The sequence below is a fragment of the Pygocentrus nattereri genome, chromosome 2, assembly GCF_015220715.1.
Source record: "Pygocentrus nattereri isolate fPygNat1 chromosome 2, fPygNat1.pri, whole genome shotgun sequence".
Classification (NCBI taxonomy): domain Eukaryota; kingdom Metazoa; phylum Chordata; class Actinopteri; order Characiformes; family Serrasalmidae; genus Pygocentrus; species Pygocentrus nattereri.
This window is the reverse complement of record NC_051212.1, coordinates 45,865,679-45,891,718: the sequence shown is the minus strand read 5'-3', so window position 1 is coordinate 45,891,718 and position 26,040 is coordinate 45,865,679. Positions and strand designations below refer to the sequence as shown.

Genomic DNA, 26,040 nt, shown 5'->3' with positions numbered 1-26,040 from the left:
CTCATTTAAAATGGCCTGAAGGGAAGTGGAAAAGTGTTCTGTGGTCTGACGAATCAACATTTCAAATTCTTTTTGGAAATCATAGACACGGTGTCCTCTGGATTGCTCAACTTGTTATCAGTGCACAGATCAAAAGCCAGTATTCATGATGGTATAGGACTGCATTAATGCACATGGTATGGGTGACACGCACATCTGTGAAAGCAACATTAATGCTGAAAGATTTATACATGTTTGGCAACATATGCTGCCATCCAGATGATGTCTTTTTCAGGGAAGGCCTTGCTTATTTCAGCAAGCCAATGACAAACCACATACTGCATGCATTACAACAGCATTGCTGTGTATTACAAGAGTCCAGGTCAAGACCTGTCATGACTGATAACATTTGGAACATTATGAAATAAAAAATACAATTTTATATATTTTTCAAAGCACAATAACATTTCTTAGTTTCAATATTTGATTAGCTGTCTTTGTTCTATTTTCAATTAAATATCAGGTTTAAATGATTTGCATACCACATCATTTTGTTTTGTTTTTTATTTACATTTTGCACAGCATGCCAACTTTTTTGGAAATGAGTTGTAGTCCATTCATCATGAGATTTACAATGTAAATGGTAACAGGTAGTTTCAAATTATGTCTCCATCAAACATTTTACTAAATTATGTTTTAGCATTATGTTGGTTAAGAGTGGAATAAAAAAGGACTGATTTTATACAGTCAGCTGTGCATTCTCAGTGAATGTGTGGGACCTTCTACTAAATATGTTGCTATATTAATGTGTAACATTGTGATTATTCCAATACTTGAACAATAGTGAAATCCAAAGTAGGAACAAATAGTGATAAATGATATTGCTGTTTTAAAACAAATAGAAATGTGTGCATAAAAGCTTCACTTTCCTATTCAGTGTATCCTCCAGTAGAGGGAGGGTTTTTGTTCAGGCGTTTCACACTGTGGGACTGGGGTACCACAGTGGTTCATTTCCCAAACAGCCTCGTACAAAAACCTGCTGTAGGGTTCAAAAGATGCTGGATTGTTATGTTACTAGTCTGAGTTTGTTTAGACACTATAACAAGGTGCTTTGGGTAAATTTTTAATCTTTTACAAGAATTTTTTTCAAGCTTATGGGTCTTTTTAAGACTTTCACTGTTATGGAACTGCATGAAGACGAACCTGCTGAACTTCATCACTACTGAATGTTGGTATGCTCTGAAAATCTATCACGTGACTGGACATTGACTGGTCATTACCTGCAACATACAATAGTTTCTTTGTATTACAAAAAGTTTGTATTAGAATTAATAATAATTGAGTGAAATTCATATTCAATTTTTTTCTACTGCACAGCAAACTACATGAACTGACGACTTGGCCGAACTGTAAGAGGGTTTTTGTAATGACGTTTATCATGGTGTCTTGGACTACCACAGTGCTTCAAAGTCCATAGAGCTTCGTACAAAAAATCTAAACACTGTTTTTCTTTATTGGAAGAAAGTCAAATATCTGGACACCCCTAATGTTTGGAAGACCAGCTGGACAGTTACTGGTTTATGCCTGTTTTGCACTTTTTTGTATTTTTTTCTTAATTTTTGGATATATTTTTTGCATTTCATCGTAGGTAGGTGTTCAAATATGCATGTGAATATAAGTATGATAGGGAACGGGAGGCCTCTTCAAACTGCACTAAACATCAGATTTCTCACTGGATTATGTAGAACCTGTGTTCTGGTCAGTGAAAAATGTCCTGTGGTGGACATGAAGACTATGGTCATTGCTAAGGAATATTGTTAAAGGCTTAAGCGATGTGTCAGTAGAGCTCACTTTTGGAAAACCCATCAAACTCACTGTCAATCCAAGTAAGTAAAACAACTATATATAATTTGAACATTATATTTGCTCAGATTTTCTGACTGGGAAATTTACTTGGCCTGAATTTGTAATTATGACATAGAAAGACTGGAAGTTTTGATTGAAGCCTGATTGAAAATCCACATATCTAGGTTAACTAGGTGGATGTTTTTCTGATAAACATGCTTAAAAACATCCCTGTTCTTTGTTTTTTTGGATTCAGGGTTATTGTTTTTTGGTACTATAGTGTTATTGCTAGCCTTTATGTGGTGATGTTTCTTGAACTTGAAGTAGTCTTGAGTCAGATAGTATTTGTAAGGCTTACATAAGCAGTGCAAACACTGATCCACTCACTTTTGGAAAGCCGATTTCTCTTCGCGTCGAACCAAGTAAGTTGTTTATTGCATTCATTTTTTGGAGGCAGAATGAAAAAGTGTTGAATTTTGAGTGGATTTGTGTACAAGACTGAATTTGCAGGTTGTTGCTTAAAACACATCTCTTAATTGGCCTTGCTCAGCTGTGCTGACTCTAAGCTGGACAGAATTACTAGTGACTGGGGTTGGATGTGCACAAATATCTTCTAGGTTCCTGCTAGAAAGAATGCTAGAAACACAGCTCGGATTCTAACTGAAAGGTGAAAATTGTACTCAACCAAACTTCAGTAGGAGATCTCAAAATTGGTAGTACTATTGAACTGTTAAGAGCATGAAAGTTCACCAGAGAATTAAACAGTTTAAATGACATTCCAATGCATCCTTTATGTAGATTTGTTGTAGTTTTTATTGTAGTTTATTTGTAGCTGCAACAATGTAGTGAAATATTCAGTTTAAATTATGCAAAAATTAGTACCATTACTTTATACCGCAAAAAAAGTATATCTTGGCAAGGGAAATTCTCTAGTTGAGATATCTAATATGAATAGATATCTAATATTAATGTTTATGACTTGTTTAAAGATATTAGTCAAACTATCTCAGTATTTTGGCAGAAATATGGAAATTATGTGTATGAAATGTGCTTGAAACAAACAAATGAATCTGCCAAGAATAGTAAAAATAATTTGACCTACTAAATCATTTATAACCAAATAATTTATAATAAGAAACATCTCAAAATGAGAATATATATATCACCTAGATTGATGTATTGATGTTGCCAAGATATCCGTTTGCAGTGTAGGATTGTCATTTAACTAATTATACTTCATTAGTTACTTTGCACAACATAGAAAACTAATCTACATCATTGCCATTCTTGTGTACCAATAACAATTTGATATCTGGTAAAATTGCATTATATTGCATTTTGAAAATTTGAATTCTGCCAGTTTTTCAAAAATTCTGTTGAGAGTCATTCATAAAGGATTGATATGAAATGTAAACTGTTTGACTGCAAACTGTAGAGGCTTGCTAACACTGATTCCTTTACAATGGTGATGGGAACCACAGTTTGCAATATCTGTAGCACAGACATAGCCATTTTATTTACTATCCAAAACCAGCAGTGAACCTACATGTGTCTTCTTAGTTTTATATGAAATGTTGATAATGCTATTATAATAGCAAATCTGAAAAAAAAGGTTTTTCTTTTGGTACCATTTTACTTAGAATACCCAACATGTACCTTTTAACCTTGAATGGATAAAAAAAAACATTTTAGGTCAAGTCTTTGCCTGAAAACTATCATAAACAATCTCAGGCATGAGATCGTGTGTTAAATGTGTAAAAGCTGTCTGTGAGGTAAGTGTTAGAGGAAAAACTTTGGACGTCTGGTTCCTATCACCACTGTTATGAACGAGTTTCTCTAGAATGCCCTATTTCACATCAAACCACTCTAAAAGAGCTCTGAACTATGCAGAAAATGAGAAAAATCTGAGGAATTCTTCTTTAAATACAGAGCTTTATGAGGAATAGAATTGTTTATTTTGTTTACTTAAAGTACAAATTACAATCACAGTTACAATCCCATATTAAAATATATTTGAAGGAATATTAGATGTTTTAATATGTCAGCAATTGCACACTCTTCTAAGCAGCTGTAAAAGGACCTCAAGTACTTAGAAACTCTTAAAACTCTTCCAGTTAACAGTTCCAACTGTCAAAAATGCTAACAAGAAATGGAGGTTAAACTGATATTCTCTTGTTTTTGTGGTCTACAAAACACAAGCCCCAAACAGGTGCAAAAGACCTGTAGAGAAGTGCAACTGATACTTGTAAAACGTTTTAAAAAGTTTGAGCTCCTGGTCAAATTGTTTTGTTGATTTTCTTAGTCTTATATTTTAAATAGAACAGTTTTAAGAAGTTTGCATTTTAATGCACATTTACTGTTTACTCACTGAATTTAACATATTGGAATAACAATAATGCCAAAATGTGGCCTGTGTAAAAGTTATATAAAAGTTATTGACCAAAAAAGTTAGGGCACAAGTCTTGCAGCCCAAGTATCAAGTTCCAGAATTTAGGACCCATTTTTTATTTTGTGTTATTTTCCAATATGTTGAGCATTTAAATAGAAACTGTGTAAAAGTCCTGTGTGAGTTTGTGTGAGCTTAACTTTGAGATGCATTAACTTAGAAAATAAACAGAACATGCCTTTTGATTGGGGGTGTTCAAACTTTTCCACACACCTGTAAATATGGATTCTAATGGCATGAGCTCTAATGTCCAAAACATAATTTCAGGCCAAAATTCCTTCAAAGTTGAGTATGGAACAGATGTGGCAATAATGACTTTTCTCAACAATGTGTTGACTGGTAGAAAAAGTAGAGTAATACTTTACTTAAGTATGTTTGTGAAGTTTAATTGAATCATGCTTTGTGCCAGACAGCACTGATGCTTTAATTCAGACTATAAATAGCGTAAAATTAATATAGTATAAAATAAAAAAAATTGCACATAACTAAGGATTAATGGTAAAATTCTGTAATATGAATTAGTAATTTGGTACTTGAATAGATTTTACCTAGTAGGCTCTTACTGACATGTATTAGTAGATATTACTTTATTAAACTAATGTCACTTATACACAAAATATAACTTTAAGTTAGTTTTAGCTTGTGCACTGCTTCACTGGAGTTGTCAGCACTTTTTACACATAATGTTAGACAAATTTACAGGTAATGTTACACAAAATTCATACAGGCATTAAAAGAACTGCCAACATCTTGCTTATGTTGCTATCAGTACAAAACCTCAGATCTCAATTTTTGTCTTTTATCTTCATTTTTTGACATCATTAAAAAGAGCTGTTGTCCTTTATGTTGTGTAAAAATTTTATGATGAATGGACCAAAAGAAATGGCCCAAAATTACTCGAAAAAAAAAGTCTATTTACTTCCATTAAATTTTAAGAAGATTTTTCATTGTCCTGTGAATTATGAGGAGATATGAGGTTTTGGTCCCACAGCAGTGATATATTTCTTTGGTCAGTGTCCACTTGCTGTAACAAGACTGCAGACAAAAAATGCCTTAATTCTGTGGTTGTCTGTTTTAGGAATGCCATTGAAAATTTATGTCTGATCTTGCAAATATTTTATTATAACATAATTCAAACAACATGCCATATGTGCCTGATATGTATTGTAAAACACCCAAAACTGGACTAGGTGAAGTACTGTCTGGTGATAGAATGTTACAAATCACAGTGGTAAAGATTTATAAGGAAAGAGGGTCCAAATGTTTGCATGCCCTTCAAATACTTTTATTTGTACCAGTATAAATACATATTAATTATCCACTACAGTCCACAGATTATTCATACATAAACTTAACCTGCCATGGTTAGTGTAGGTTCTGATTACTTTAGAATTTTAAAATGTGGAAAATTATTTGTTAGCTTGACTTTATATAGCGTATTATTGTAATATGTAGTGTATGCACAAAGAATGCTTTAAAATACTATACAAACTTTTTTTTAACACTTTATTTGAAGGCTACCTGCATAAGTGCTTTATAACACTGGAATAAGTTTTGAATTATTTACTTATAAAGCAATGGTTGAATAGTAGGTTTTATGAAGTAAATTTTCTATCTATGCTCCTGCATAAATTTGTAGGATTTGAGGAGGACATAGTTATAACAGTGTTATAAATGAAACAAACTGAGCATCACTTCAGTTTAAGGTCTCTTATATCAGTACAATGTTATTTACTTCGTGAAACATCTTATGTCATCTTAATAAGCTGTTCATAAATACTCAAGTATTGCATTATAAACACATTATTCAATGCTTATTCATGTGTAATGAAGTCCTTATGTAGATAGCCTTCAAATGAAGTGTTACCCATTTTGTACATGTTGTTGTCCTAGAAAGTCTGTGCTAAGGCTTTAAGGTTTAGTACAATTAAAATGAACCCCGAACCCCCGTGAGAACGCTGTGATCCGAACTCTGGTGAGCACCAAAGGAGTGGATTGAGACCCTCTGTGCAGGTTGAGCAGGTCGAACAGCTTGGGCTTTAAAGCATGGCATTATAAATGTCTCAATATACACTTTTGACTGCAAATATACATTATATTATGTATTTTATGTATTAAGGCCTGAGATGCCTTGTTTTAATTAGGACCCGACTGATGTGAAAGCTTTGTGTTTGATGATACTGATTCTAAGGGACTTAATAATATCAAGTAATATATTTTTATGTTTTCAGCTTTAATTTTATACTCCAATTTTAGTTAAACACTGCTTATTTACTGATATGATGATCACTTATCAGCGATCACTTCTAAATGAATTAAACTTTCAGTTTAAAAATATATTAAATTTGTTGACCTATGTATGACCTATGTTTAAAGTCAAAGCATATGCTTTTTACAGTGTGTTAAGCATATTGAGTAACTTTAACAGCTCTCGAGTGACACAACTTTCTTAGCATTAACCCCAATGTCAAGCGATTATGAGTTAAAACCCCAGCAATGCCACAGCCATCTGTACATGAAGTTCAAGTGGAGGAAGTACCTGCTGTATGATTGAAATATAATCATATAATCATACAATATAATTGCAATATAATTTTACAATGAGCTGACTTTTTATTTTTTTACAGAGTAGTTTTGGACTAAACTGCAGTGCTAGTGATGAATAACCATGGGAAATTCTTTTTAGTCTTGGCTGAGGCAAATTTCATGACTGGGATACAGACTCTTAGTTTTAAATGATATATCATATATATAATATAAATGATTGGAGCATACAATATCCATAATTCTTCGCAGTTTAGGCATATCAGTTACTTCATTGGGAGGTTGGTAGTTTGATTCTGTGTGATGCTGTCACAAAAAAAGGTTCCTAATTACAAAGCCATTATGTGTTAAATTTTTTTGCTAACACTGACTGTCAATATTGACCAATATTACCATCCATCCGATATATCAGTCTGGCCCTAGTTTTAATGTGTCATGCTTTATTGTAATATTACCAAATGTGATTGTTTTTACTGGAGTTCCTAAGAGATTGAAAAGAGATCTTTTCTTGATCAAGTGTAAAGATTCTGATCCAGCAAATTTCCACATAGGTGGCATCAACCAGGAAACTGTGCAACTTGTGGAAATAATATCTGAATTTGGGATGGCCCCCTTTTTGTTAAATGGGGGATACTAAACTTCTGTTTCTGAATCTAATTCTGTTCAATTTTGAATCTAATGTGACAACAAATTGTGAAAAAAATCATTTATGGCTGAATCTCTAAATGAAAAAAAAAATCTGACCACTTCCCCAAAAACTCAGAGATTCCAAGGAATTTTGGATTGCTGGTTTGTTGGCAGCTGCTGTGCTCAAATGATGTAGAAAAAAAACACTCAAAAATGGAAATTTCTTCTTTTTCCTTTTTTTTGGACAGCGAGCTTTTATCTTCAATATTAAATATATCCTTTATTTTCTCTCCTCCAGAGGATGAAACACCAGTGGGCCCTACTCTTTCAATCCTGTCCCCTAGCAAAGGTGGTGGACCAAAGATGTGCCTGGCTGCAGGGTTCTTTCCTAAAGGGCGGAACATGACTCTGACTGTGGGGGACAAGACTGTTTCTCACGCAGTTGACAACGCTGTACTGTCCACAACCAGCGGCAAATATTACTATGCTAAATATTCCACTGAAGACATCACAAATTGCGAGATGAATGGCGAGAAGGCAAACAAACAGAGTCCTAATGCAAATGGTAAGCATCTGTTTGACCTTTTTGGAACGCATGACTACATAAGGTTGGCTGAAAGCTCATGAATTTGGGATTCTTTGATAGAGAATCGAAAAGAAGGAAACCAGATTTACTGTAAACCTTCAAACAAAGGGACCAACAAGACCGAAGAGATCAGTAATACAGGTAAGTATTTAGTAGATATTATGACAATAAAAGTCAGTCCTAAATGTCTGACTGTAGAAGGCCATACTCACACTACAACTCTTCTCTCTTCTGCAGATGACTTTAAGAGAAACTCACTGTCCTTGCTGGTGACAGGTCTTCGACTTCTGTTGGCTAAAGCTGTCGCGGTAAATGTGATGATGACGATTAAAGCATTTCTTGCATAAAGGAAAAAGTAACTGCAATACGTATAACCTGCTGTCTGCTGATATCCCATTAGTCTGCGGGCACATTAGAAGAAAGCAGTACTGTTTATATTTTTAAAGTATATCATATATTTCATATCTCTATTGTCAGAAGAACCTCATACCTCCCTGTTTGACGTTATTAAGTTTTAGACATAATTTGAAAATGCCTGTTACCCTTTACATTGTGTGTACATTTCATGATGAATGGGCTTGACCCAAAATTAGTTTGAAAAAACTCCGACTTACATTAAAAGCAAATTATGTTTTTTCCTTCTCTTGTGAAGTTACTATTTTGGAGATATGAGGTTTTCTTCACAACAGCGATATGCAAATTCTTTGGTTTTTTTCTGCAATTATTTTGCGTATCATTGCCATTGGAACAAATACTGCCTCTTCATTTTTTAACATAATTTAAAAAATGCCAGCTTCTGTTTACAGTGTTTAAACATTTTATGATTATTGACAGAATATTTTGCTAATATAGCTTGGAATTAATCTTTTTACATGAATTTAGACTGAAATTTAAGAAAGTTTTGGTCACACTTTATTTGCATGGTCCCCTATAGATGAGCTACATATACCTATGTTACTAACAAATAGGTGTAGGTTTGGCCTTGAGGATAGGGTTAGTGTTAAGTTTAGGATTAGAGTTAGTTTTAATAGAATCTGTCACACACAACTTCAAGTTCAGTTGCATTTAATAGATATTTAGTTGAGTGTTAGTTAAAGATAGACTGAGCATCTACAGTGGACCATGCAAATAAAGTGTTACCAAAGTTTGCGAGGTTGCTGTCCAACAGTGACAATATGTTTAGTTTGACATGATTTGCAACATTTATTTTAGTAGTTTCTCAATATCTTGATATATCTCAATACGTGTTTAGACTGTAGTATTGTTAAGACTTAGTGAAAAGTACATGCGAATATTGAATAATGGCTAGTTGATATATGCTTACAATGCTGTTCAAAAGTTTGGAATCATTGGTCATGTTATAGTCGTATTATGGTTCATAGTCATAATTGGTGGGGGTTGGGAGGGGGCATATCGTTCATTAGGGGTGCTGCCCTACCTGTTACTATGAGCCAAAAATAGTGAACATGGTGATATTTTAAACCATTTATCTAGTAAATACATACTTTGGTAGGGGAGCAGGACCTCGCATCATTGTGGATAAGGTGACATATGAGACTGGACCCCTCTATGAATAACAGCTCCCCATCCCCACCCCCTCTCCCCAACTTATAGCTATGGATAATTGCTGTTGTTTTACACAATAATATATTGTACAGTGATATATTGTACTTTGTAATACTAGGAACTCGACACCAGAAGGTGTTTTAAAATATTTTAATTAATATTTCAAGTTGTTTTTTAAGAACAACGATGAGTTATTCAATGATAATAAATAAACTGTAGTCTATGTGCAGTAATGGCTTGATATGTTATCTGCATAAAGCGTCCACATCATGGAAAACTACATTTTGAAATGATACATGCAGTATGTAAGCATTGTTCAAGTTTCAAGATGTACAGTCCACTCCCCAGTCCATCTATGGTCTTAAATATGTGTTGAAAACAAACACAGTTATATATCCAACCTTTTAGGCTACATCAGGTTGGCCCCACCCACTCACGCTGAAGATATAAAGAGGGTTTCTGCCCAGACTGCATTTTGAATGAGGCAGCACAGGGCAACCAATTGTAATTAAGCTAATTTACATACAGCATCAAATAATTAAAATAACTACAAAATAATAAGTAATAAAATAAATGACTTAAAACTTATTAAAGGGGAATTCCACCTATTTTCCACAATTTCAGCATATTTTAATCGGATATAAATAAAGCCATTCAGAATAGCTTAATGTAAAATGCTCCATTACGACTTACTCACTTGGATCATTGATTTTGTTACAGTGGTGGTGATAGGAACCAAGAGTTGGAATGTCTACGACACATATATAGCCATTTTATTTACTATCTAAAACAATCAGTGAATCTATATGTCTTTGGGTTTTTAATATGCTGTTGTGAATGGATTTAAAAATATGTTTTAAGTCCTGTGATGTCCAGGAACAACCATCAGTCCCAATGTTTTATTACACACTTCTATATCATGAGAATAGCTCAACCACTTTGCATTGGTCCCTGTAGTTACTGAATAATAGCTTTATCATGTAATAAGCCTGGGATTTTAAGGGGTAAAGTCAAAGTCTCATCTTCAAACTATGGTACAGTATGTCAGACATCAGGCAGTGTATTCATAACTATATCATATGATAACTTCATGCGATAGAGCTTTTAGAAGCATCAAACTCCTCAGACATCTGGTTCCTATCACCACCATTATAAATCATTCTAATTCAGTAAGTTTCTCTAGAATGGAACATTTCACAGCAAGCCACTCTGAATGACTCTTAATCATGCAGACAGTTTGAAATATTGGTAGAAGTATAAAGTACAAAGACATTGTTTTATACATGTATCTGTAACAAAATAGGGTTTACAGTAATATGAACAGTGATTCCAAACTTTTGAAAAGGTACTGTAGTTTTGTACATAATGAAGCTCACTGCCATTTGCTTAAGTTTATATCTTTTAAGACATATTTTCTACTTTTTACCTGAAATCATGTGTGCATATAGTGTTCAATGCTAAAATTTACTGCAACAAATAAAATTCAGCTTGCACAAAGAGTGCAGTTTGTGAGTTGGTGTTTAAACCACAGGTTTAACAGTACATGGCTGCATGAGACACAACGAGAACCACAGATAAAGATCTTGGTTTCCAAGAAGCAAGCGTGCAGTCTACAGCTGAGAAACAAACAACAAGCTGATGCAGACAATTTCCTTCAGAATTACACTTCTGTGTAACATGCAAATTTGTGGAAAATGTTCAGGGCTGGCATTCCCAAAAGCACCAAAGCACGAAGATGATTCTTAAATGGTCGAGCGAGCATCACACAGAGCACTCCCTCTATCTGTTAAGACGATCTTATCTTATATTTTGTATGTTGAATATGAATATGAATATATTGTATGTTTATTTCATCAAATACACAGTAATGTGCATTTAAAGCTTACTTTCACATAGAAAATCAACAAAAATCTAATTTGACCACCCAAACCTTTGCACATAACTGTAAAAGTGTTAAAAAAAGACAAAAAAATCAATTTAGGAGAAAAAACATTACAGTTATTGGCAACTCTTTGTGAACCCTCCCTTTACCAAAATATGGCAAAATAAATCATTTTAATTCAAGCCAATATATGTACTCTTTCTTATTATGAAGTTGATGAAAGAACTTTATAAGATTATTTAACTCATAGACTTTATAGTCTTTGTTTTACTTGTTGTAAGTCTTATTCATCTAGTAAAACTGTTTTATTGAATTGGTAAATCATTCTGCTTGTTTTTAATCATTATTTCTTGAACTAAGAAAAATATTCTGCCAATAGAATCAGACAAATTAACTAGACCCATTCACTTCAGTAAAAGCCTCTAAAAATAAGTTGAATAATCTTATATAATGAGAAGTCTGCAAGTATTTTCATTTACCAGCATGAGTGTTCTCTTATAATGCTAGATAAGGAGGAAGAACACATATATAACCCCAATTCAAATGAAGTTGGGACGTTGTGTAAAACATAAATAAAAACAGAATATGGTGATTTGCAAATCCTTTTCAACCTATATTAATTACTATACCAATTGAATACACTACAAAGACAAGATATTTAATGTTCAAACGGATAAACTTTATTGTTTCCACTTTATTGTATTCACTCAATTTTAATTTGATGCCTGCAACATGTTCGAAAGAAGTTGGAACAGGAGCATGTTTACCACTGTGTTACATCACCTTTCCTTTTAACAACACTCAATAAGCATTTGGGAACTGAGCACTTGATTAATTGTTAAAGCTTTGTAGGTGGAATTCTTTCCCATTCTTGCTTGATGTATAACTTCAGTTGCTCAACAGTTCGGGGTCTCTGTTGTCATATTTTGCGCTTCATAATGCGCCACACATTTTCAATGGGAGACAGGTCTGGACTGCAGGTAGGCCAGTCTAGTACTTGGACTCTTTTATTATGAAGCCATGCTGTTGTAACACATGCAGAATGTGGCTTGGCATTGTCTTGATGAAATAAGCAGGGATGTCATTGAAAAAGACATTGCTTGGATGGCAGCATATGTTGCTCCAAAACCTGTATGTACCTTTCAGCATTAATGGTGCCTTCACAGATGTGCAACTTACCCATGTCATGGGCAGTAACACACTCCCAGACCATCAGAGATGCTCGCTTTTGAACTTTGTGCTGATAATAATCCAGACAGTGCTTTTCCTCTTTGGCCCGGAGGACACAATGTCCATGATTTCCAAAAACAATTTAAAATGTGGACTCGTCAGACCACAGGACACTTTTCCACTTTGCGTCATCTCAGATGAGCTCAGGCCCAGAGAAGCTGGCGACGTTTCTAGACAAACTGTGTTAACTGAAAATGGTTTTCTGAAGTGTTCCTGAGCCCATGTGGTAATATCCGTTACAGAATGATGTTGGCTTTTAATGCAGTGCTGCCTGAGGAATCGAAGGTCACGGGCATTCCATGTTGGTTTTCGGCCTAGCCACAAGATTTCTCTTCTACATGATATTATGGCCACTGTAGATGATGAAATCCCTAAATTCCTTGCAATTGTACAGTGAGAAACGTTGTTCTTAAACTGTTGGACTATTTGCTCACGCAGTTGTTCACAAATTGGTGAACCTCGCCCCATCCTTGCTTGTGAATGACTGAGCCTTTCAGGGATGCTCCCTTTATACCCAATCATGACACTCACCTGTTTCCAATTAACCTGTTCACCTGTGGAATGGTCCAAACAGGTGTTTTTTGAGCATTCCTTACTTTCCCAGTCTTTTCTTGCCCATGTCCCAACTTCTTTGGAACGTGTTGCCGGCATCAAATTCAAAATGAATGAATATTTTTACCTATTTATATAGGTTGAAAAGGTTTTGCAAATCATCGTATTCTGTTTTTATTTATGTTTTGCACAACGTCCCAAATTCATTGGAATTGGGGTTGTAGTTGTAGACAAAAATTTGGGCGCCCCTGCTAAATTTGCATGATTTGTTGATGTTCTAAGTGAAAATACATTTTCACATAACCTACAACGACAAACTGGGAATGTTCCAACTTTTTCATATGACTGTAGGAAGGCAGCTGGCACAGTGGAGCAGTGGGTAGTGCTGTCATCTCACAAGCAACAAGGGGCCTGGGTTCGGTTCCCCGGCCAGGCAAACAGGGCACTTTTTGTGTGGAGTTTGCATGTACTCCTCAGGTATGCGTGGGTTTCCTCCCACAGGTACCTCTGTTTTCCCCTGCAGTCCAAAGGTCAAGCTAAATTGCCCCTAGGTGTGCCCAGTGACTGCTGGGATAGACTCTAGCATTCCCATGCATGTGACCCAGAAGATTAAGCACTTTGGAAAACGTGTGTGTGTGTGTGTGTATAAAGGTAACTGAGAACATTCTTCCTTCCAAAATCTTTCTACATCTTTCAAAGACCTTCATCTAAAGTTCCTTGCTGGTACACTTGATTCTTCTTTTCAGCCCACAGCTTTTCAGTGGGCTTTATGTCAATAGCCCATACACAGGCTTGATGCCTACTCATGGTCAGCCTCTTTTCTGTGAGGTTTATTTATGCCAAACCCACTATAAGTTTGTTGCTAAAAAACTCTGTTTGTGTATCCAATAGACCTTTTTAGACAGCTTTGTTTCAAATAGTCTCTAGGTGTGGAGGTGGCATCTAATTGTAGTTTGGATTTCTGAGGGTTATTTTAAAAAGCATGATTTCTCAGGTAGACCCTTAAAAATAAAGAAGGCCAGAAAGCCCGGTCCTGGAGATCTACCACCCTGGAGAGCGCAGACCCAGCTCTAATTATTAAATGCCTCCGAAGGCCTTTATTACCTGGATCTGGTGGGTTCAACTAGCGCTGGAGCTAAAGTCTGCAGGGTCATAGATCTCCAGCACTAGGACTGGACATCCCTGCCATAGAAGAATCCTTTATGGTTGGATAGCTTGACTTTGGGCTCAGACTGTCATGTTTACTTCATCCTGCTTTAATGCCACCTGGTGGCTCCAGGATGGAAGTGTATGATCATATAACTTCTTTTGTTTGCTCACCTTTCTAATGATGTCAACATTTTTGGCATTTTTTCCTCAGCCTCAAGCCTATGATTTTAAGTTTTATTTTACTCTGAGCTTTAACTTTTACTGCAATCTAAAAATCATACTTCTTCCATCTTTAAAGCGTTTTACGTGTTTACAGTATTTTTAAGTGTTTAAAAGTTTAAAAAATTAAAGTTTTTAAAAATTTATTTCTGCTTGATTGATTTGCTGAAATGTAAATAAATTAATTCAGAGTGGCTTAATGTGAAGAGGTTCATTATACACAAACTTACAGGCTCAGATTTCTTTACAGAGCTGGTGATAGAAACCAGAGGTCACAATGTCTACAACACCAGTGAACCTATTAGTGGTAATAGAAAAATAATGGTACAAAGTTTATTTTGGGGACTACTTTGGCTCATGACGGCCTGCATGTTTGTCTCCACCTTGGACAGATTTTCAAAAATACTGTACAAATACTGTTTGTATTTGAATTTGTAGTTGAAAAAAGAAATTACCTTTAAAATTTTGAAAAAAGTCTTTTGGCTGAAGGACTTCTATTCTACAATGTGAGGCCCATTCTATAGTCCAGGATGAATGTGCTTCTCTGAGAAATGACTATGAAGTAGTTAGAACAACTGAACATAACACCCTCACTTGTAGACAGAAGACAGCTGAGACTATGATCAGTGCAGCTCAGTTAGCTCCCCCTGCTGGCTGTGTTCATTTTGTTCACTGAGGTTTTGCTCAAGTTGTTGACCCCTAATTGACTTGATAGAGCAGTGATGTGCATAAAAATTGGAATATGACTAATGTAGGCCTACAAGTATTGTTTTACAAAAAACTACATGATTTACCATATCACATTTTTACAGGATAAGCATTAGAAATTGATGTACTAAGTAAGACAAAAGCAAAAGTAAAAAGTAATAGCATAAATATTCATATACATGAATACACAAAAAAAGAGACTTTTCTGCCATGTGTGCAGGTGGATGGTGGATCAGGGGCTTGCTTGTAAGTAAAAAGTGGGGCAGTAGGGCAGCAGGATCTACATCAAGCAGGCTGCTTCTGAGCACCCCTCATTTTAAAGTTGCCCTTCGTTTAGCTGATTTTAGAGCTAGTGAAACTATGTTCTTGTGAAAAATGGCAGATGTGAAATGAATGTATGGATTAATCTAACTGCCGTTTAAGAACTGTGCAGGAGATTACCTGAATCCCACAGGACACTCAGTGACCAGTGGGACCATAGAAACTGAGGCACAACCATAGCAATGTAAGTCTACCATTATTTTAAAATATATTACTGGGTATGCTGTTGTGCACTGAAAATATTTTCCAAATAACTTGCATTGTTTTTGAACATGAATGTCAGGATTATTTTTATGAGGATATTTGAGTGAACCTACCTATCTAAGAATGCCCAATCCATATAATGCCCAATGATTCATGTAAGTATTGTGGTATGTATATTGTTATGTATGTATATAATGTATTACACACCCTCTTGCTTAAATATGATACATTAAAATTGATAATATCCTTGGTTCTGTATGACCTGTGATTGCTTAAATGGTAAAAATAATGGTATAAAAAACACTAAAAACTAAACATACAAGGAAACAAAGCTTTGCTCCTACATTCTTAAAACAAATGGTTCTTCAAGGGTTCTTTATTAAATGGAATGGTTCTATTTAGATTAATTATCATGCTTAAATGGTTCTTTGTGTGGAATATGTTGCATATGCATTCCAGAACTTTTTTTGAAAATGGTTCTATATAGCACCAAAAACGGTTCTGCTATTGTCTAGCATAACAATTAAAGAATGCTTTTTGGTGCTATACAGAACCATTTTCAAACAGGTTCTAATTAGAACCCTATACAACATATTCTCCACCAATATTGAGAATCATTTCACTATGCAAATAATACTTTATGCATGAAATGGTTCTATGTGGAACTCATGCTAAACAGGACCATTCCCTTCACTAAAGAGCCCTGATCTTTTTAAAGAGCGTAGATATTTAAGCACATATTGTGTTTCTTTTTTTGAAAACTGTCTTTTTCATGTTCTTCCTGCAGGGAGATGCAGGAGAGGGTTTGTGTAATGGCACTTGTTACTGTGGTCGTCTGGATCCAACTACAAGCTCATATTCGGAGCTGGAACAAAGCTGATCGTTCAATCCAGTGAGTAAATTTCATTCTTCACTTTTTTTCCAACAGGGGTAAAATTTGTACTCTATATTTTATTCAAAACTGGCTGTTCTATTAGATTCAAACTCAGAGTTAGACTCTTTGGCACAATCATGGAAAATGTAAAATGTTTATAAAAGCCTCAGTCAGTCAGGATATTCTGTCCATGGGGATGCTCTCTGAACAAAATCTAATCTCCAAAATGATAACTTTACAGGAGAAGGAAAAACTACGTTTAATGTAAGTCAATAGAACCAGAATTTTTTCCAAGTCATTTTGGGCCATTTCTTTTGGTCCATTCATTATGACGTTTACACACAGTATAAAGGGTAATAGACTTTTTCAATTTATGTCAAAAACAGAAAAAGGTTTTGTTTTCCGACAGCAGTGATATGTAACATTTAGAAGCTTATGTCTTTTAATACATCTCTTTAAGGGTTCACAGTGCCATATCTCAATAACTACTTGTCCTGAACTGAAACTCAATGTCCCAAGTCAATGTACATGCAATCTGCATATTACTGTACATGTGAACTTATATAAGCCATAATTCATATCCTATTCATAAAGATATTTTTTGCATAGTCAGCTTTTTATGCTTATTAAGAAACCAAGCATGTTCTGGCAGCTAAAATGGAATTCCTGAATTGTTCTTTAAAATATAATTCATACAATTGTGCCATATAAAGTTACTCATAAAAGAGTGTTCCTTTTTCAGATCAGAGTCACTGTACTTGATTAATGTACTGGTGTGTTAGGTTGTGTGACATCTGGCACTAATGATAAACTCATCTTTGGTCATGCAACCAAGCTTTTCATTGAAAACAGTGAGTTCAGCATTTATGTCTTACACATTTAGTACTGATTGCACCAACTTATATTCAAGGTGAATACAATATATCTCATTTAAAACTGCCAGTCAGTCAAACTGGCCTGTTACAACTGCAATACCGACATAAACAGAACATTTAGCCTCCTAAATGCTGTCAGTAGACAATCAGTAGTCAGCTATTCAGTTTCATAGTTACATGATTGATATGTTTACAGTATACTGATGAAAATATTATTATTTCAACTAAAACTAAACTGAATTTTAGCTCTTTGTAAAAGACAACACAGCAATAATGAGTTTTTCTTATCTGCTGCACTGCTTATAGATGAGTTAGTGGTTCTGAGTAGAGAGGAATTTTTGTTATGGTCTGTACTTTGGTGTGACTAGAGGAAACGACAAAATCATTTTTGGAAGTGGAATTAAATTAACTGTGGAATCACGTAAGTTTACATTTTAGGTTTTACATCTATGGCATTCAGCAGACACTCTTATCCAGAGTGATTTACAATTTGATCATTTTTACACAGGTAAGCAAAGCTATTGTTAGCAGTCTTGCTCAAGGACTCTTTTTGGTATAGTTGTTCAGGCAGGGCACTGAACCCCATTCTAAGTTCTTCAGCCTTTTCAGGCATAGATGTGCCATAAGCATAACTACATAGGCTAACTCAATGATTTATAACAGATTTTGAAAATCGTCAGCTGGTTTTGGTTTGAAAAGAGTAGTATTGATCTATAGTCAACTGACCTCTATATTAATGTATGTACGTGTAGATTCTGCTAGTGAGAAAATTACTTTTGGTTCTTGAACTGGTCTTGTTTATGAATGTAAGCACATGGTGTACAAATGGTGTACGTGTTTTAATTAATCAAATCTATATGTTACCAAAGAAATTTCACATCTGGAAATAGTTTAAGTAGTGAAGCTCAACATTCACCATTCATTTTTTGACTCTTTCAACACCATTGACATATTACCTTCCAATATAAATATTACAGTATCACCAGGTTAAATAATATACATTATTACTGAAGTTACATGCTAACATTGAGTGAGTTTTTAGTCTGGGCTAAACTGCTGTGTGAATACAGGTGGAACCAACAAACTTATCTTTGGGAGTGGTATTAAGTTCACAGTGGAGACCAGTAAGTTGTATTTTTGACATTTTCCTTACATAACTCATAATAGGTGTCCTATTCTGATTTATTACTAGTAACACTGCCAACTGTGATGTTATAAAAATAACAGCCTTCAATAGTAACCACTCAAATTTGTCTATTCTACGCTGTGCAAAAGTCTTAAACATATTTATAATTGACATGCAAAGCTCTGTATCTGGGCATTTATTTGTTTAGAAAATAGTAACACTACAATAAATGCAAATAAATAAACCAACTTTGTGAGGAAGCCCAGTATTTATAGTTGTCATCCAATACCAATGTTATCTAATCATTCTGTCTTTACTTTAGAGTAAAATAAATTAAATTGCATCCAAAAATGCAATTTAAGTGGCTAGAGTGCAGCAAAAAGAACCAAACTTATGTTCTGACTGTTTCTTCAAACGCACATATGATTAACTTTACTGAACACTTCCATCTTACTGTATTTATGTGTGTTCAATTTTATTCTAATGTTATATAGTTTTTGCTGGCAACTACGCTGCCAAGATAAACAGGTATAAGCAATTTTCATGGGTTCTACACAGTAGTATGTATATTACTAACACAATAATTTACACTAATTAAGACTATTTAATACATTTGAAAACGCAAAATATTTGTGAAGACCTATAGAACATTCTATACAATAGGTTAATGTAGTGGAGTTAATTGATGTGTGAATACTGCTGGAAACAGAATTATTTTTGGCAAAGGAATTCAGCTGCTTATTGAACAAGGTAACATTATTTTCATGTCCATCTTCATGTATATTGACTTATATCATGGGAATACTTCATAAAGACACTGGGAATGTGAGACGACTCATCAGTAATTTGTAATTTCTAAAATATAGCATTAACATTATTCAGTCTGTAGCCAACTATTTTTTTCAGACTCTTAATGGAAATAGTTATAAATACATTCCTAAAGCTGCTAAAACATCAACAAACAAGTTTTGTTATATATAAAATATATATAAAATGTATGACAAACGTAATCTACAGACATGCATAACAGTTGTGAATAAAAGTAAAAGTTGCTGGCTTCTGAGAGAATAAAGTCAAAAATGCTTAACAACTAAAAGAAATATATATAAAAAAAGGATAAAAACGATTATGGCTAATACACTGTTTTTTGCTATGAATACTGAGAGATTCAATTTCAGAATAAAAGTGAATCAATAAAGGGAAATGAAAACTAGTAGTTCAATTATTCAAAAAACAATCAATAAATATGTAAATATTTGCAGAAAAATAAAAATTGTAATAAGAAATGATAAAATTATCTGGATGACAGCTAATGTGATCACAGAACACAGTAAGTTTAATTAAAAATAGCTGAGTGAAATACTAACTCTGATGTTTGGTGGTCAAAAGTCTTTTACTTATTATTGTACTACTAAAAGTCAGAGAGCATTTCCAGCATTCAAAATATATTAGCGAAGTAAATGAAATGAATGAAAAGAACTTTAATGAAAAGAACCACTCATTATTCATAACTATTAATTTATCTTAGAGATATTGATAGTTTTTCTGGTGATTTGCTGTGGAGTGTACCTCTGCGGAGTGTGAATACTGTTAGGTCAACCAAGATAATTTTTGGCAGTGGGACCAGGCTGAGAGTATAATCTAGTAAGTTTCATTTTTGTAATATAGTACAAGCCAATACAGGGACAGAGGTGCACTGAAACTGATCTTAGCTGTAATAAGTAGCCTGTTTAAGTGTTTACTTCGAAAACCACTGAGTTGATTCCAACAGCAGATCTAGAACTCAGTTAAATCCATACTGAAGCATCCATACTGACTGGGTGAGGATGCATGGTTCATGTATGGGTCTGTCATAATGTGTGACTCTTGGCAGTAACGGCAAACTGGTGTTTGGTGACGGAATCAAGCTTTTCATTGGAAAACGTGAGTTCAGTTTTAATAAAAGCCTTACGTTTTATAAAACTTTAGTGCATACACAAGCAGAAAAGCTTTGATAATGTAAAAAATGTTAATTGCATCTTCAGTAGAATGAAGGATTTAGCTGCTGTTTAACCCAACATCCAATATGATCAATAATTATGGGAATGAATGAGGATAGTTCCCTAATGGGTACTTTAGTTAATATACAGTGCTGTACAATAGGCACTCAGAAATATGTTGTAAAGCTATTTATCTGGTCAGTAAACATTTATTTGTTTAAGAAAACATTAACACTGCAGTAAATACAAAAAAACTAATGAAAAACACATTGTGATTTGATGTGTGTCAGTGTATTAGCTTAATCATTTCCAGACCTTTCTTCAAGGAAGCCCGGTATTTACAGATTTACAGCTATCATACAATAGTATGTTTAGCTTACTGTGTGTTTCTAACTAAAATATCAAAAACCTTAAAAAGAAAAATGTTTACCATATTTATGTTTGTTTTGTATTTACTCCAATGTTATGTAGCAGTTATATCTTTTATAAAAATAGACAGTTTTACACACTTGGTTGGCCAAGACTTTTGCACAGTACTCTTTTCAGTACGTCCTTTATAGAAACATTAATAATCACAAAATGTCCTTATTAGATACGTTTTAAACACCACTAATAGAAAACGTAATTTAAACTATGCACAGTAAAACAGTTAATATTCACTAACAAAGCATTTGAAATGGTTTGTTTGATGTACAGCAGTTGAGAGGAATCATGAAAGGTATTTAAGAGTAATAGGACCTATTAATCTCATTTGCAATGCAAGAACCAACTGTTCAGCCAAAGCTGAAAGTTCTAAAAACAAGCTTTAACTTTTTTTGTAAAATGCACAAAACATTAAGCACCACTTTGAGCTTAAGCCTAGTCTAAAAAAGAATGTTAATTCACCATGCCATTTGTTTAGGTTGGCAGTGACTTCTGTGATGTCCGACCTTGCAAATAACCTTTCAAATTCCCAATTGTGGCTTTATTACAAACTTGCACTTTTCTCATATGGGTTAATAGTGAGAGAAAGACTGGTTAAAGCTGAGAGTAGAAACATGTAACTTTAATACAATTTTGCCTGTGTATGGTATCTCTGTAAAAACAGCTCATAATGATCAGGTTTGCTAAAGTTTTAATAAAATAAGATACATTTGTTTGGGATCTCAGAGTAATCTGATTTAGCTCATCTTTAGGTGGAGTATTTGCTGTGGTGTGCACCTTTGTGTGACTCAGGGTGCTACAAAGATCATTTTTGGAAAAGGCACCAAGCTGATTATTGAACCCAGTAAGTGACTTGCCTAACTTTGAATATCGTTCAATATTGTCTATGCTGTAATTCTGTATTTATAATCAAACGTGACCAATACCTTCACACAAACTCAGGTATGAAAAGCTGTATGCAAAAGTTTGAACACCCCCAGCCAAAATACATCTATTGTTGACTTTGTAAGTGAAAATAAGTCTACAAAAATTTTGTTGATTTTATGTGTGAAATTAAGTTAATATGAACAGGGAACAAACTGAAATATGACAAATTTTAGTGCACAATTTCTATTTATTTACTGAGTGGACATATTAGAAAAACTAACTTTTGCATAACATTTTATGTATTATTTTGTCCCCAATATGTTAGGTCCAGGAAAAAACAGCAATTGTGCATTAGATTGTGCTCTGCAGAGGACATGTTAACTCAACATTATGTACACAAACTTTTGCATACAACACTACTATACACTGTTGGTTCCACAAATTCATTAAATTCAGTTCATCAAAGCATTAGACTCTATATATAGTTTTACACAGTTATGAAAATCATTTAGCAACTTATTTATTTTGCCTTATATGTAACATCTGATAATAGTTGACCTCTCATTTTTGAGCACAGACTTCCAGATTTTCTGCATTTTCTGAGTCATTCAAAGCAAAAAAAGTGATACGTTGTTTTTGCTCATTTTAAAGCTAATTAAGACATAAAGTCGATCAGTGCATACATACTGATAAGAGGGAAGTTATTGAATTGGCACATTCTACTGTGTGGAAGCTAATACTAGAAATCTTATCTTTGGTCAAGGAATACAGCTTATCATATCATCAAGTAAGTAATTATGTGAGATGAATATAAATGTGAAGAAAATTATTGCTGTTGGAATGTATTTTTAGGGCTGGCTTTATAGTTATTTAAAGATTTTCAATAGCCATTTTATGTACTCAAAATCTGATTAAAAGTTCTTTTAGGTTACGGTGAGCTGTGTAAGAATTAACAACTATTATGCATTTTAGCAAAAAGATTACAGCTGCAAAAAGCGTGACAATATAGAAGTATGACTTCAGTCTTTATTATAGCTCAATAACAGCATTCAAATGCAAGATGCTGTTGGCATTAGTTAATATTTAAATAAAAATTTTTAAAGATATACAGCTTCTGAATGATGGATGATATATAGTCAGGTGCATGGTATGCACAGAGTTTTTGTTCTAGACTGTAAGTATGTGTGAATACTGGAGGATACAGAGTTATCTTTGGTGCTGGAACACATTTGGTAGTAGAATCAGGCAAGTGCTTCTATTCAACTCATTAAATAGTACATCATTATAGCATATTTGACACATGTGATTCAGTATTCTGTAAACAAGGCAAATGTGTACCGAATACAAAACTCTAGAAAACTGAGTTTTCTAGGTGAAAACTAACAAAACATGTAATTCTCTACAGGTATCAACTCAAATATGTGCATGATATCTGTTTGTTTATCTGTTGAATTCAGAAAAAAAAGCACAACTAGCACTAAAATGTGCTCACTGTAGAGGGTGTGTGAACTTGTTTTCACTTAGAAAATGAAATAATTCATTAAACCAGGGGTGCCTAAACTTTTGCACATGACTTAATCCATTTAAAACAATGCTGGTTTGAAAGAGTTTTGAAAAGAACACAAGCTGACACTTGTGGCTAATAAAGGTGGCATTAATCATATTATACCCTATTATAAATTTCATTGATACACTATTTACATTATGCATTATATATAATTTAGCACTGATACTTCTTGTATGTGTAAAGCCAATGCTTACCAATGTATTTTCAAAAAACATATAGAGATTACAGCAGGCATCAGGGGGCTACAGTGTAAATGTTATGAAGTATAATAGTGTGTGTCTACTGGCTATGGAGGAAATATTATATTTGGGAAAGGCACAAAACTGCTGGCTCAGTCAAGTAAGAAAATTAAATCTTGCATGTTCCCGGCGTTAAATGTGAACACAATATAAATGCATGTATTATGCAAAAAAAAAAACAAACAGCTTGTGATTGCCATATTTTGTCATTTGAATTGTAAAGCTACTGTATGATGCTAAACGTTCATCATAAATATTGAAAATCTATTGTATGATTTTACCATTATATTGTTAATACTGAAAAACTACTGTATGATGCTAAAGTTACATCGAAAATGCTGAAAAACTACTGCACGATGCTAAAATTACACCGTAAATGCAGAAAACCTATGCTAAAGTTACTTCGCAAATACTAAGGAATGCTAGAATTACATCTTAATATTCATATATTGAGGCTCCTAGAATACATAATGGCAGTTATGTTCCTCAATGTACAGTTATTGCTATGCAGTTGCTAAGTGTTTGAATGCTGGGAGCGGATATGGAAAATTAGTCTTTGGATCAGACACAAAGTTAATAGTTAATTCCAGTGAGTATCATATAGTTTTGTTTTCATAGTAATTGTGATAGTCATTTAAAAAGTTTTTCACCGATCAAGAAATAGAAATCTTCATACTGCTATATCTTATATATCTATATATCTCAAATTTACATGAATCAATATTAAAATTATGCCTAGGTAGAGTTTGGGATGATGTATGAATATACATACAGCATAAGTAGGAAATGTAGTAAACATAGCTACTTAATATAACTGAGGGAAAACAACCAGTATGTATTTGTCAAGCCATTTAAAGCTGTGTGACCGGAGGTGCAGGAGGATATAGAGTAATATTTGGAAAAGACATACAACTTACAGTAAATTCAGGTAGGATATGAATAACTTTCATATGGGTAGATTGTGTTTGAATAGATAAAATCACATTTGATTCTTCATTTTTGTGGTGCTGTCCACTGAGAGATCAAATACTTTCAGTTTAAAACTCAACTTTAAAGACTGAATTAGATGCAGTTAGGATGATTTGAAATATATTAAGGTGTAGCTGATGAGAGAGAAGTTAAAGAACTGACTTGTTTCACTGTGTGAATGCTGGAAATAGGCTGATCTTTGCTGAAGGAATGAAGCTTACTGTAACTTCAAGTAAGTAATTAGCAGCAGTAACATTTTGAAAGTTATTACTTTTCTTGTGATATAATGTTTGGATATAATGATGTAATTACATAATCAATCGCATAGTTATGTTAATTATGTACATATCCAATTTAGAATGCTTTAGAGTCCTTTACTTTTCATTTTAATGCACAAAAAATGCAAAGTATAGTCTTTTCTTTCCTCAAAACAAAGCTTATATGCACAGCAGTAACATTTTCTAAAGCTCAAAGCATAACAAAGCATTCCTTCTACTTGGTAATACAGATCTTGCATTCATTGATTGGAAGCTGCATATTTGGATGAATATGGTAATGTAAACTTAAGCTTATTAAAGCCAATTTGAAGCTGAAATTCCATTTTCCATTCGACTACAACTGAACATTTGGCTATCTGGAATTCTGTAATCAATTCAAGTTGCTAGTTGTAATCCACATGTAAGTCTTCATTCCTGCTAAATCTAAAAGTGAATGAAGTCCATCTTACTTAAAAACATCAACTGTTCTATGAACTTAATTTAAATTATGCCACATATTTTTATACAATCAAACAGACTACAATAAGTACACGCAGATTTAGTTACCTCAGCCTAAAAATCAATAGTTGTTGAAGTAAAAGTGAGACGTTTCAGTGCTGTTTATTTGGGTTTCATTAGGATGGAATTCTTTGAGTCAGTTTTCGTTCATTAAAATGTACTTTCATTACTTTTGGTCCATTGCACTTTAATACATTTATTTAATGCTGACATTTTCAGTTTGCAACTCAAACAACTTTTGCTAGGTCACAGTGAGATTTGTGAATGGGCTTTAGTTACTGTGTGTATGAAGCTGCCAATAAGATCATATTTGGAAGAGGCACACGACTAACAGTAGAAACAAGTAAGTGTGAATTTAGTCTTGATTAAATAGTTCTTCAGTAGCACTTAATTGATTATACATTGTTGTGGCAGATGCAGTGATCATGAATTTTGATTAAATAATATAAGTAAAATAAGTGTAGCCTTGTCTGAAAATTTGTGAGTA

The 26,040-nt window shown here is 33.9% G+C and overlaps 1 protein-coding gene across 1 annotated transcript; it reads left to right on the top strand.

Annotated features, from left to right (window-relative positions):
- The first annotated feature begins 2,173 nt into the window (after positions 1-2,173).
- LOC108438948 (T cell receptor delta constant) lies at positions 2,174-11,092 on the top strand. The gene is made up of 4 exons (XM_037544383.1): positions 2,174-2,246; positions 7,740-8,006; positions 8,088-8,168; positions 8,265-11,092. Exons 2-4 carry the CDS (start codon positions 7,805-7,807, stop codon positions 8,372-8,374), a joined length of 393 nt encoding a protein of 130 aa, XP_037400280.1. The 5' UTR covers positions 2,174-2,246; positions 7,740-7,804; the 3' UTR covers positions 8,375-11,092.
- The last annotated feature ends 14,948 nt before the right edge of the window (positions 11,093-26,040 follow it).

Coding starts and splice junctions, on each gene's coding strand:
- LOC108438948 (XM_037544383.1), top strand. CDS start 7,805: ATGTGCCTGGCTGCAGGGTTCTTTCCTAAAGGGCGGAACATGACTCTG. Junction 8,007..8,087: donor ACAGAGTCCTAATGCAAATG/GTAAGCATCTGT, acceptor ATTCTTTGATAG/AGAATCGAAAAGAAGGAAAC. Junction 8,169..8,264: donor CGAAGAGATCAGTAATACAG/GTAAGTATTTAG, acceptor TCTCTTCTGCAG/ATGACTTTAAGAGAAACTCA.